The sequence below is a fragment of the Hypomesus nipponensis genome, chromosome 17, assembly GCF_054491055.1.
Source record: "Hypomesus nipponensis isolate SF chromosome 17, ASM5449105v1, whole genome shotgun sequence".
NCBI lineage: Eukaryota > Metazoa > Chordata > Actinopteri > Osmeriformes > Osmeridae > Hypomesus > Hypomesus nipponensis.
In genome coordinates, this window is record NC_140377.1 from 1,067,501 (window position 1) to 1,080,000 (window position 12,500).

Sequence of the window (12,500 nt, forward strand, 5' to 3'; positions counted from 1 at the left end):
GGGCCACCGGACGGGGTGGGGGAGCCGTGAGGGCTGGCCTCTGAGCCGCGACAACCTTCAACACAGAAACCAGCGTTAGCCGCTAGCTATGCTAACTCCACCGGCTAAACCAGGGTTTGCTGTTAGCTATGCTAACTCCACCGGCTAAAGCAGGGTTTGCTGTTAGCTATGCTAACTCCACCGGCTAAAGCAGGGTTTGCTGTTAGCTATGCTAACTCCACCGGCTAAACCAGGGTTTGCTGTTAGCTATGCTAACCCCACCGGCTAAACCAGGGTTTGCTGTTGGCTATGCTAACCCCACCGGCTAAACCAGGGTTTGCTGTTAGCTATGCTAACCCCACTGGCTAAACCAGCGTTAGCCACTAGCTATGCTAACTCTACCAGTCAAATCACTTTTAGCCACTAACTAAGTTAACCCTATAGGCTAGAATTCTGAAATGGCATTTTATCAGTTGATCGTCATGTGCAGACTAATATTACTGTCTGTCCCCAGGACTAAACTGCTTCCTGGCAGGGGTAAAACATGAGTTTCAACTACACTGGTCACCTCACCTGAACATGTATCTACTTTACTTTTCCAACATATCATAACCAATAGGGCTGCTTTGGGAAGAGCTGTAAACTCCTCTGAACACCGTGAAGTTCAAGGCTTGTTGCTTCTTGGAGTGCCAGTGGTGGGGGTCAACCCATGCCACCGCCCAATTAGCATCCCCCCAACCCACCACCCACGACCCAGCTGCCAGGACGAAGGGAGCGGGTGGGGGGGTGGGGGGGCTGGGGTGGGGGGGACAGGGGGACAGGGGGGAGGGTACAGTACGCTCTCCTAAATCTGCTGTTTCAGCAACACATTCACACACAGCCTCTCTAACTCTCCAACACACACACACACACACACACGTAAATATACAGCATATATATAATACATAGATATATGAAAACATTTATATACCCACAGTACATAAATCGATCAATAATATGTATGTATGTCTGTGTATATACACATATATATGCATAAATGTACATAAACATACATATATAATACAGTATATGCAGATAGATTATTATATATATGCAGAATCAGATTGTCAATGAGCTGTATTGGTGCATTGGGGGAGTGTTTGAGGAGGATCTCATATGGTCCTTATGAACCATCATAAGCAGCTCATACATGGTTCATAAAGGTGCGACAAAGCTCATAGCATCACATGTACATATGGCAGAGGTGGCAGTAGATTAGCTGGCACACACACACACACACACACACACACACAAGCTTACCTGCATTTGACAAGATCTACACACTCAAAAGTGACAGTTTCTGCCCTCTCTACCTAACTAGGATGTGTGACCAGGGCCCCAAAAAGTGAGCAGGACCTGGCGAGAGCTACAGAAGGACAGATGTGATGTTCCATCAATGACCTGTGGTCCTCATTCTATCAACAGACCTCCACCATCAGGACGGTAGACCAGCTGGACAGGTCAGGTCATGGGTAATATCACACACACACACACTCTGAAATGTTCCACAGAGCAGTGATGATAAGGTGTAGTGGTGACCAACACACCAACCAGGAGAATGGGAACCGGGGCAGAATCACACACGTGTGTGTGTGTGTGTGCGTGTGTGTGTATGTGTGTGTGTGCGTGTGAGAGAGAGGGGCAGTCATGAGGAGGGAGGTGAAGAGACAGGGAGAGACAGAACTTCTGGGACAGGAGAAAACAAAATGGAGGGAAAAGAGGAAGTGAGACAAACTGAAGCGGAAAGCAACTGAGGAACAGAAGTATGAGACGACATGAGGAATGAGTCAGATGACTGTGGAGACTCAGACTGTGTTAGCCTTACTCTGGGCTCCATCAGGCAGAATGACAGCTTGACTATATGGTTTATTAACTACTACCTATATAGTGTTGACCACATTAACTATATAGTGTTTGTCCCAGCTCCACTATGACTGGTGGACTCTTCTGCCTTGTCAAGTTCCACACCCTAACACGTTCCACACCCTAACACGTTCCACACCTTAACACGTTCCACACCCTAACACGTTCCACACCTTAACACGTTCCACACCTTAACACGTTCCACACCCTAACACATTCCACACCTTAACACGTTCCACACCCTAACACGTTCCACACCTTAACACGTTCCACACCCTAACACGTTCCACACCCTAACACGTTCCACACCCTAACACGTTCTACATACTACCCTAACACAGTACACATAGAGCCCTGTCTCTCGCTCGCAATGTCTAGGGATGGGATGGCTGTAACAAAAACTTACACTGTATGAATAACATAAGTTAAATATAATGAAATTATGACTAATTATAGAAACCTTGAAGGGATGATTCATTCAGCTCCGTAGTTAAGAGCAATGGATACCCAATGCCATTATGCATTTCACATCAAATATCAAGTGGATTTAGAGTCTCTTTTGAAAGCAAGCTTATGAAAACATCCCTTGAAGCTTTAATAATAATAATAATAATAATAATAATAATAAAAAGACAGTGAGGGGGAGTGTACCTGGGGCTGTGGGTGTGTCTCCCGGGGTTGTCACGGGCGACCTGCTATAGCCAAAGGAAGTGAAAAGTGGAAGCAGTGGCTGATGGGAATGAGGAGGAGGAGGAGGAGGAGGAGGAGGCAGGATATGGAGCTGATGGAAGGTGTCGTTGCCGTTGACTACTGCGTTGGCAGGGGCAACCGGTGCTGGCGTTACGAGCGGTATCTTTTGAAACTGTTGAGTGCAAATGACTGTGCTGGCCATACCTAGATACAATCACCGTGACAACAGACGACAACGACCACAGACGACGACACAACAAAAAATACACGTAAGAGAAAAAAAAAAGAAAATTAAAAAACAACACAAATCCAGAAAATCACAAAGCAAACAACATGGTCTCGTGTGATAGGTCATAAAAATAGAAAGATTTGAAAAGAGAATCGGGGAGGAGAGGAGAGGGAAGGAGAAAAGGTAACGAGCAAAGGAGTGGAAGGAAGGAGGGAGGGAGGGAGGGAGGGAGGGAGGGAGGGAGGGAGGGAGGGAGGGAGGGAGGGAGGGAGGGAGGGAGGGAGGGAGGGAGAGAGGGAGGGAGGGAGGGAGGGAGGGAGGGAGGGAGGGAGGGAGGGAGGGAGGGAAAGAGGTAAGGAGGGAGGGAAAGAGGGAAGGAGGGAAGGAGGGAAGAGGACAAATGCAGAATGAGAGGGAAGGATGCATGTTTCCATTAGTTCTACGTCACAATGAAGATGACTACAACAGTAAAGGCTAATGTTAACTTTGCTACAGACCAGTATTACATAGAGATTAGTAAAGGATCTATGTGCCTATGAGCGAAACAGCAATGGAGGGAGGGAGAGATGTAGGGAGGGAGGGTGGAGGGAGGGAGGGTGGAGGGAGGGAGGGTGGAGGGAGGGAGGGTGGAGGGAGGGAGGAGGGGTATTAGAGGACACTAACTGACTGTGTCCACCCAGACCACAGCTGTCAACTCAGTCTGTGTGTGTGTAAGTGTGCATAACCTATGTCTGTGTGCATTTGTTTGCTTGTGTTTATGTGTGTAGCATTTCCTATGTCTGTGTTTGCTGATGTGTGTATGTACAGGTGTGTGTGTGTGTGTGTGTGTGTGTGTAGAACTGTGGGAGGATATGCTCTGAGGGAGGTGAGTCATAGTACAGTGGGATCTGAGTGGGCCAGCAGCAGTAGCTTTGTACAGACGAGCGGAGAGAGAGAGAGAGGAGAGAGAGAGAGAGAGAGAGAGAGAGAGAGAGAGAGAGAGAGAGAGAGAGAGAGAGAGAGAGAGAGAGAGAGAGAGAGAGAGAGAGAGAGAGGAGAGAGAGAGAGAGATGTGAGCAGAAGGGGAGAGGGAATGCGACAAACAGACACACACTCAAAAAACTGATCAACAGAACGAAGAAGGAAAAAGAGTGTGGCCCTTTGAGAGGTCCAGGGGGGGATGAGAGGACCGTGGTCCAGGGAGGGGATGAGAGGACCGTGGTCCAGGGAGGGGATGAGAGGACAGTGGTCCAGGGAGGGGATGAGAGGACCGTGGTCCAGGGAGGGGATGAGAGGACAGTGGTCCAGGGAGGGGATGAGAGGACCGTGGTCCAGGGAGGGGATGAGAGGACCGTGGTCCAGGGAGGGGATGAGAGGACAGTGGTCCAGGGAGGGGATGAGAGGACCGTGGTCCAGGGAGGGGATGAGAGGACAGTGGTCCAGGGAGGGGATGAGAGGACCGTGGTCCAGGGAGGGGATGAGAGGACCGTGGTCCAGGGAGGGGATGAGAGGACCGTGGTCCAGGGAGGGATGAGTGGGGGTGAGATGTTAGCGGCTCAGACAGGCCAGCCTGGAGGTGGAGGAGTGGAACTGTCTTGTCTCTTCTTCCATCTTTCGACCTGCACACTTCCTGATGTTCTACTGGGCATACCCAGTAGGCGGCTTCAGTCCAGAGGTTAGAGAATTCAGTCCTGGTTTAGGACTTGTTTTGGTCTAAGTGGTGTCTTTGTTAGTGTTACAGTGCAATCATAACTTCATCAGACGCACACACACACACACACACCCACACAAACACACACCTGTCCTCTTGCTGATCACCTCCACCATGGTGGAAGGGAAGTAACCAACGCGGTCGTTTCCTGTGCGGTTGTCATGGATACAGCCCTTCCAGCGTCCGTCCGGGTGCTGCTCCAAGACCTGAGAGGAACCACAGAAAAAGAAGCTGAGGAAGACAAACAGGAAGTGAACCTCCTGAAGCAGTGGTGTGATACACAGCAGACAGGAAGTGAACCTCCTGAAGCAGTGGTGTGATACACAGCAGAGAGGAAGTGAACCTCCTGAAGCAGAGGTGTGATACACAGCAGACAGGAAGTGAACCTCCTGAAGCAGTGGTGTGATACACAGCAGAGAGGAAGTGAACCTCCTGAAGCAGTGGTGTGATACACAGCAGACAGGAAGTGAGGGTTAACTGACACTGTCCCTTACTGTATACTAGAGTACTGTACTGAACCTGATGAAGATGCTGTTGTGAGTGTCTGTTGATCAGAACACAGTCTAGGGCTCCCCCTAGGGACTGCTCTCAGCAGCAACATGAAACACTGACACAGAGGGTGTGTGTGTGTGTGTGTGTGTCTCCTGCTTTGATGTTCACGCTGGCTCAGTGTGAGAGAGACACACAGAGGGTGTGTTGTGCACGCATGTGTGTCTCACCGTAATAACATCCCCCGCTTTGATGTTGAGGCTGGTCAGGTCATAGTTGTTGCAGTAGTCCTTCAGCGCTCTGACCTGTAACGCAGCCGATGCTTCTGGACAGAGGAGAGGAGAGAGAGAGGAGAGAGAGAGGAGAGAGAGAGGAGAGAGAGAGAGAGGAGAGAGAGGAGAGAGAGAAGAGAGAGAGAGAGGAGAGAGAGGAGAGAGAGAGGAGAGAGAGGGAGACAGAGGGAGACAGAGAGATAGAGAAATTTTCTCGTCTCGTCTCTCGTCATCTTCCGCTTGTCCGGGGATCGGGTCGCGGGGGCAACGACCTAAGCAGGGAGGCCCAGGCTTCCCTCTCCCCGGCCACTTCCACCACCTCTTCCTGGGGGACCCCGAGGCGTTCCCAGGCCAGCTGAGTGACATAGTCCCTCCAGCGTGTCCTGGGTCTTCCCCGGGGCCTCTTCCCAGTGGGACGTGCCCGGAACACCTCACCAGGGAGGCGTCCAGGAGGCATCCTAATCAGATGCCCGAGCCACCTCAGCTGGCTCCTCTCGACGCGGAGGAGCAGCGGTTCTACTCTGAGCCTCTCCCGGATGACCGAGCTTCTCACCCTATCTCTAAGGGAGAGCCCGGACACCCTGCGGAGGAAGCTCATTTCGGCCGCTTGTATTCGCGATCTCGTTCTTTCGGTCACTACCCATAGTTCGTGACCATAGGTGAGGGTAGGAACGTAGATCGACTGGTAAATAGAGAGCTTCGCCTTTTGACTCAGCTCCTTCTTCACCACGACGGACCGATGCAGAGCCCGCATCACTGCGGACGCCGCACCGATCCGCCTGTCGACCTCGCGCTCCATTCTTCCCTCACTCGTGAACAAGACCCCGAGATACTTGAACTCCTCCACTTGGTTCAGGATCTCCTCCCCGACCCGGAGATGGCACTCCACCCTTTTCCGGTCGATAACCATGGCCTCAGATTTGGAGGTGCTGATTCGCATCCCAGCCGCTTCACATTCGGTTGCGAACCGCTCCAGTGAGAGCTGAAGGTCACGGCCCGATGAAGCCAACAGGACCACATCATCTGCAAAAAGCAGCGACCCGATCCTGAGGTCACCAAACCGGACCCCCTCAACACCCTGGCTGCGCCTAGAAATCCTGTCCATATAGGTAATGAACAGAATCGGTGACATAGGGCAGCCCTGGCGGAGTCCAACCCTCACCGGAAACAAGTTCGACTTACTACCGGCAATGCGGACCAAACTCTGGCACCGGTCGTACAGGGACCGGACAGCCCCGATCAGGGAATCCGGTACCCCGTACTCTCGGAGCACCCCCCACATGAGCCCCCGAGGGACACGGTCGAACGCCTTTTCCAAATCCACAAAACATGTGTAGACTGGTTGGGCGAACTCCCATGTACCCTCCAGGACTCCGCGGAGGGTATAGAGCTGGTCCACTGTTCCACGGCCAGGACGAAAAACACATTGCTCCTCCTGAATCCGAGGTTCGACAATCCGGCGGACCCTCCTCTCCAGGACCCCTGAATAGACCTTCCCAGGGAGGCTGAGGAGTGTGATCCCCCTAAAGTTGGAGCACACCCTCCGGTCCCCCTTTTTAAAGAGGGGAACCACCACCCCGGTCTGCCAGTCCAGAGGCACTGTCCCCGATGTCCATGCGATGTTGCAGAGTCGTGTCAACCAAGACAGCCCTACAACATCCAGAGCCTTAAGGAACTCCGGGCGGACCTCGTCCACCCCAGGGGCCCTGCCACCGCGGAGCTTTTCAACCACCTCGGCGACCTCGGCCCCAGAGATAGAAGGGCCCCCCCCGATGTCCCCAGACTCTGCCTCCACGTCGGAAAGCGTGTTGGTGGAATTAAGGAGGTCTTCAAAGTATTCCTTCCACCGATCCAGGACGTCCCCCGTCGAAGTCAGCAGCGCACCGTCCCTACCGTATACAGTGTTGACAGAGCACTGCTTCCCCCTCCTGAGTCGCCGGATGGTGGTCCAGAACCTTTTTGAAGCCGTTCGGAAGTCATTCTCCATGGCCTCGCCGAACTCCTCCCATGCCAGGGTTTTTGCCTCCGCGACCGCCAGAGCCGCGTTCCGCTTGGCCTGCCGGTACACATCAGCTGCCTCAGGAGTCCTACCAGCCAATAAAGCCCGATAGGCCTCCTTCTTCAGCTTGACGGCATCCCTCACCTCCGGAGTCCACCACCGGGTCCGAGGGTTACCGCCGCGACATGCACCGACCGCCTTGCGGCCGCAGCTCCGGTCAGCCGCTTCAACAATGGAGGCCCGGAACATGGCCCATTCGGACTCAATGTCCCCGGCCCCCCCCGAGACATGATCGAAGCTCTCCCGGAGGTGGGAGTTGAAGCTCCTTCTGACAGAGGGTTCCGCCAGCCGTTCCCAGCAGACCCTCACATTACGTTTGGGCCTGCCAGGCCTGACCGGCGTCCTCCCCCACCATCGGAGCCAACTACCACCAGGTGGTGATCAGTTGACAGCTCCGCCCCTCTCCTCACCCGAGTGTCCAAGACATGCGGCCTCAAGTCCGACGACACGACTACGAAGTCGATCATCGAACTGAGACATTATGAGAGAACTAGAGAAATTATGACAGACAGAAAGAGAGAAGCAAGCAATTCCCCCCCTCTTTTTTTGTCTCAACCCATCTTCCTTTCCTCCCTCCCTCCTTTCCTCCTTTCCTCCCTCCCTCCCTCCTTTCCTCCTTCCTTTCCTCCCTCCTTTCCTCCCTCCTTTCCTCCCTCCCTCCCTCCCTCCTTCCCTCCCTCCCTCCCTCCTTTCCTCCCTCCCTCCCTCCTTTCCTCCCTCCCTCCCTCCCTCCCTCCCTCCCTCCCTCCCTCCCTCCCTCCCTCCCTCCCTCCCTCCCTCCCTCCCTCCCTCCCTCCCTCCTTCCCTCACCCACCTCGGAGCAGCTGTTTGATCTCTCTGCTGGCCTGGGTAGCAGAGAACTGGTAGACAATGTCCAAGGCTGTCTGGCTGTAGGTGTTCCTCACAGCAGCATTGATGCCACTCTGGGGTCAGAGGTCACACAGGGCCATGTAAATACACACGCACACACACACACTTACAGTTGATCTATTTGCATGGCATACACACATGTGTGTAAACAGACACATCAGTACTTTCCCAACAGGAAGGTGCAGCCCCACTTACGTCCAGCAGGAGGCGCACTGCCTCAGTCTTGCCACAGAGGGCAGCCTCGTGCAGGGCAGTGCCCGCTTTAGTCTGTCTGTTGATGTCTATGCCAGCCTGGATCAGGAGTCTGGGCAGGAGGAGGTGAGGGTGGAGAGAGAGAGAGAGAGAGAGAGAGAGAGAGAGAGAGAGAGAGAGAGAGAGAGAGAGAGAGAGAGAGAGAGAGAGAGAGAGAGAGAGAGAGAGAGAGAGAGAGAGAGAGAGAGAGAGAGAGAGAGAGAGAGAGAGAGAGAGAGAGAGAGAGAGAGAGAGAGAGAGAGAGAGAGAGAGAGGGATAGAGAGAGGGGAAGGATATTTAAGATTAAAAGGTATCAAACTCCATTAGCGATGCTAAACCTGTAACCCTCTCAACGTCCTCTAACACTGCTAACCTGGACTGCTTCTGTATGTGGTCATAGACAGGGTTTGCATGAGTGTGCATATGTGTGTGTGTGTGTGTCTATGTGTGTGTGTGTGTGTGTGTGTGTCTATGTCTATGTGTGTGTCGTCCATACACGACTACACACCGATAATGATGCTCATTTATCATCAGCGTCATTCCTGGTGGGCAGATGGACTGTGACAGTGACTGTTCTCTGAACTCTGACAGGCTATACCTTGTCTCCCTCTCTCCCTTCCTCTGTCTCTCTACCCCTCCTCTTTCTCTCTCTCTCCCTCCCTCCCTCCCTCACATGCAGACACAGTGCCTGTCAGCTCAGCGTTTCATGTTGCAGTTCTAGAGTGTTTACTGTTATTTGTGTTACATAACATTGCCCTGTAATGAAACCTGTATGTGCATGTGTGTGTGTGTGTGTGTGTGTGTGTGTGTGTGTGTGTGTGTGTGTGTACCTGATGATGTCTATGTGTCCATTCTTGGCGGCCAGGTGCAGAGGAGATGTTCCGTTGGGGTCGGTGGAGTCACCTGGTTTAGGCTCCAGCAGAGCCGCACACATGTTACTGCTCAGCAGCAACTGGACCACCTACACACACACACACACACACAGCCCGACACACACACACACACACACACAGCCCAACACACACACACACAGCCCAACACACACACACACACACAGCCCGACACACACACACACACACACAGCCCAACACACACACACACACACAGCCCGACACACACACACACAACCTTCCGTCAATCAAAACAGTGTTGGTCCCAGTAGGTAGAGCAGCAGGAGTTAACAGCGTTGCTATAGTAAAGTGAGTACTCACCCCGACTCTGCCAAACTCACAGGCCAGGTCTAGAGGAGTCTTCCCAGCATTGTCCATGATGCAGGGGTTAGACTGGTGCTGCAGTAACATCTCAGACTGAGGAAAGCGCACACACCAGACACACACACACCAGACACACACACACCAGACACACACACGCCAGACACACACATACATACACACGGCTGAGACAGAAGAAGGGGAGGAGTTATACAGTAAGTTGTGTTGCTCAGGTGACTCACCACATCATAGTGTCCGTGCTGTGCTGATAGGTGCAGAGGAATCTGTCCTTCATCTGATTGGCCGTTGACTGACGAACCAGACTTCAGCAGCATCTTCATTGGCTCTGCCTTGCCCTGCCAGGCCGCGTAGTGAAGAGGACGCATGCCTGCACACACACACACACACAGAAGCCTGAGAGCTGAGTCAACAAACTCAGTTTTTGTAATAAATAAATGTTAGCGAAGAGACTGGATGTCTGTACATGTGCTTATGTATGTTTACTGGTGAGAGAGCGTCGGTGCACATGTGTGTGTGTGTGTTTGTGTGTGTGAGAAACTCACCCTTCTGGTCTCTGATGTCTACAGAGGCCTGGGACTCCAGTAACAGAGATATGAGCTCCAGGTTCCCATTGAGAGCTGCATGGTGCAGAGCAGCAAACCTGTCACGCACACACACACGAGACACACACACACGAGACACACACACATGGACACACATGCAGACACACAGACATGTGGTATAATGGATATGACAGCTTATCATCACAGGAAGGTTTAAAACACAGGAGCCCAGGATTAAAGCTAGAATCTGACCGAGTGAACCTCTGTGATATAATAACACCAGAGAGAGAGAGAGCGAGAGAGAGAGACAGTGAAAAAGAAATAAAGAGAGAGAAAAATAGACATGGTAGAAAAGAAAGGGTGAAAGAGAGTGATGCTTCCTTGAGTTGTGTGTGTGTGTGTGTGTGTGTGTGTGTGTGAAGGCTAGGCTGTGTTAGTGTGTTGAGATGTCATCTTTGATGGATATGAGTGAGAAAAGGCGGAAGCAGAAGACAGCCTTACAATCCCCTTAGGACACACACACACACGCACACACACACACACACACACGCTTCTCTCTCCCTTCCTGTCCCTCTCCCCCTCGTCTCCAGTCTTTGGCAGATGAAGTCAGTCCTGTCAGTAGGGAGGTTGTGTATAACCTTGGAGTGACCATGAAGAGCACTAAAGATCTGGGGCCACACACACACACATATATACTGCACTTGGTGGTGCTAGAGGCACACACACACACACAAACACACAGGCAAGTATACACACACACATTTCATCCTTCACTTGTTCAGTTATTTATAGCAATGAAACAGGTGTAAATAGACTGTAGCATCCAGACAGCTGTGTGTGTGTGTCTGACTGGGAGCATCTGGAAGCTTCTATGTTGTCATCTAGCCTCCTTTTGTTTGCTGTGATGTTGTGGCTGGCTAGCGTGCATTACTGTGTATGCATGTGTGTGTCTGTCTGTGTATGTGTGTGTGTGTCTGTCTGTGTATGTGTGTGTGTGTGTGTCTGTGTGTGTGTGTGTGTGTGTCTGTGTGTGTGTGTGTGTGTGTGATGTTTTAGTCTTTTAATCTATGTTGTTCCCTTTCCCATAATCCCCCAGGAAACCAATCACAGGCGTCAATTCCGAGGCTCATCCAATCAGCAGCAGGCAGTCACTAAAACTCCTAGCCACCTAGTCCCACACACAGACAGAATCTAGATCTCCATCACTGTCTCTTCCTCACACCAACAACAGACAGGTGGGTCGTATGCGGGACTAACCCAGCACTCTGATTGGCTAGCCCTGAGCTCCCCGCTCACTGTCTGCGAGCGGAGCGGAATGTTCCGTAACCATGGAGACGCTCCCAGGGCCATGCTGCCGGCGCTGCTGTTGGCATGCGGCGTGTGTGTGAGAGAGCGGGAGGGCGTGTGAATCTGTGTTTGTGTAAGGGATGGTGTGTATGAAAGAGCTAGAGAGAGAGGGAGGGAGGGAGGTAGACAGAGAGAGAGAGAGAGAGAGAGAGAGAGAGAGAGAGAGAGAGAGAGAGAGAGAGAGAGAGAGAGAGAAAGAGAGAGAGAGAGAGAGAGAGAGAGAGAGAGAGAGAAAGAGAGAGAGAGGGGGAGGGGGAGGGAGGGAGGGAGGGAGGGAGGGAGGGAGGGAGGGAGAGAGAGAGAGAGAGAGAGAGAGAGAGAGAGAGAGAGAGAGAGAGAGAGAGAGAGAGAGAGAGGGAGGGGGGGAGGGAGACTGTGGTGTGGTGGGTCCCAGAGCAGAATACTAAAGAGAGTCTCACTCCGTGTCTGACCCAAAGCTCTGGAGGATCGGCTCAGATGACGAGCTGCATCTCAACACTCTAACACAGCTGCTGTACGGGTGTTAGGGTGTCACGGTGCTGCTACTACAGGTTGAGGTACATGTAAACTAGCGTTGCGATTCTAAGCTAATGCTACTACAGATTGAGGTACATGTAAACTAGCGTTGCGATGCTAAGCTAATGCTACTACAGGTTGAGGTACATGTAAACTAGCGTTGCGATTCTAAGCTAATGCTACTACAGGTTGAGGTACAGGTAACAGGTAGCATAGCGATGCTAAGCTATGTTAAGCTAGGCTACAAGGCTGTCAGAGGTGGGTGTGGGGGACGGTTGGGGGAACCCCCAGCGTTGCCAAGTAGTACAACCCTGCCATGTAATATTCATGCCCTTCCCTCCCCCCTTCCCCCTCCCCCGCTCTCCTCCCCCCCCCATTTAAATCCCTTGTTCTCTGCACCCTCCTTGTTTTTCCCTTTCAAAGCTCCTCTTTTCATCCTCTGCTCTTCCTTTTTGTGTCACTGTCGGCTGTC

The 12,500-nt window shown here is 52.3% G+C and overlaps 1 protein-coding gene across 1 annotated transcript in view; it reads right to left on the reverse strand.

Moving 5' to 3' along the window:
* Positions 1 to 12,500, reverse strand: part of caskin1 (CASK interacting protein 1) — a 45,109-nt gene that overhangs the window by 10,244 nt on the left and 22,365 nt on the right. The window contains 10 exon segments of the mRNA XM_084676584.1: positions 1 to 55; positions 2,533 to 2,775; positions 4,579 to 4,696; positions 5,210 to 5,304; positions 8,125 to 8,233; positions 8,376 to 8,484; positions 9,243 to 9,373; positions 9,624 to 9,719; positions 9,866 to 10,011; positions 10,187 to 10,284. The exon segment at positions 1 to 55 is cut by the window's left edge and continues 50 nt beyond it. Coding sequence (XP_084532710.1) covers positions 1 to 55; positions 2,533 to 2,775; positions 4,579 to 4,696; positions 5,210 to 5,304; positions 8,125 to 8,233; positions 8,376 to 8,484; positions 9,243 to 9,373; positions 9,624 to 9,719; positions 9,866 to 10,011; positions 10,187 to 10,284 — 1,200 coding nt within the window.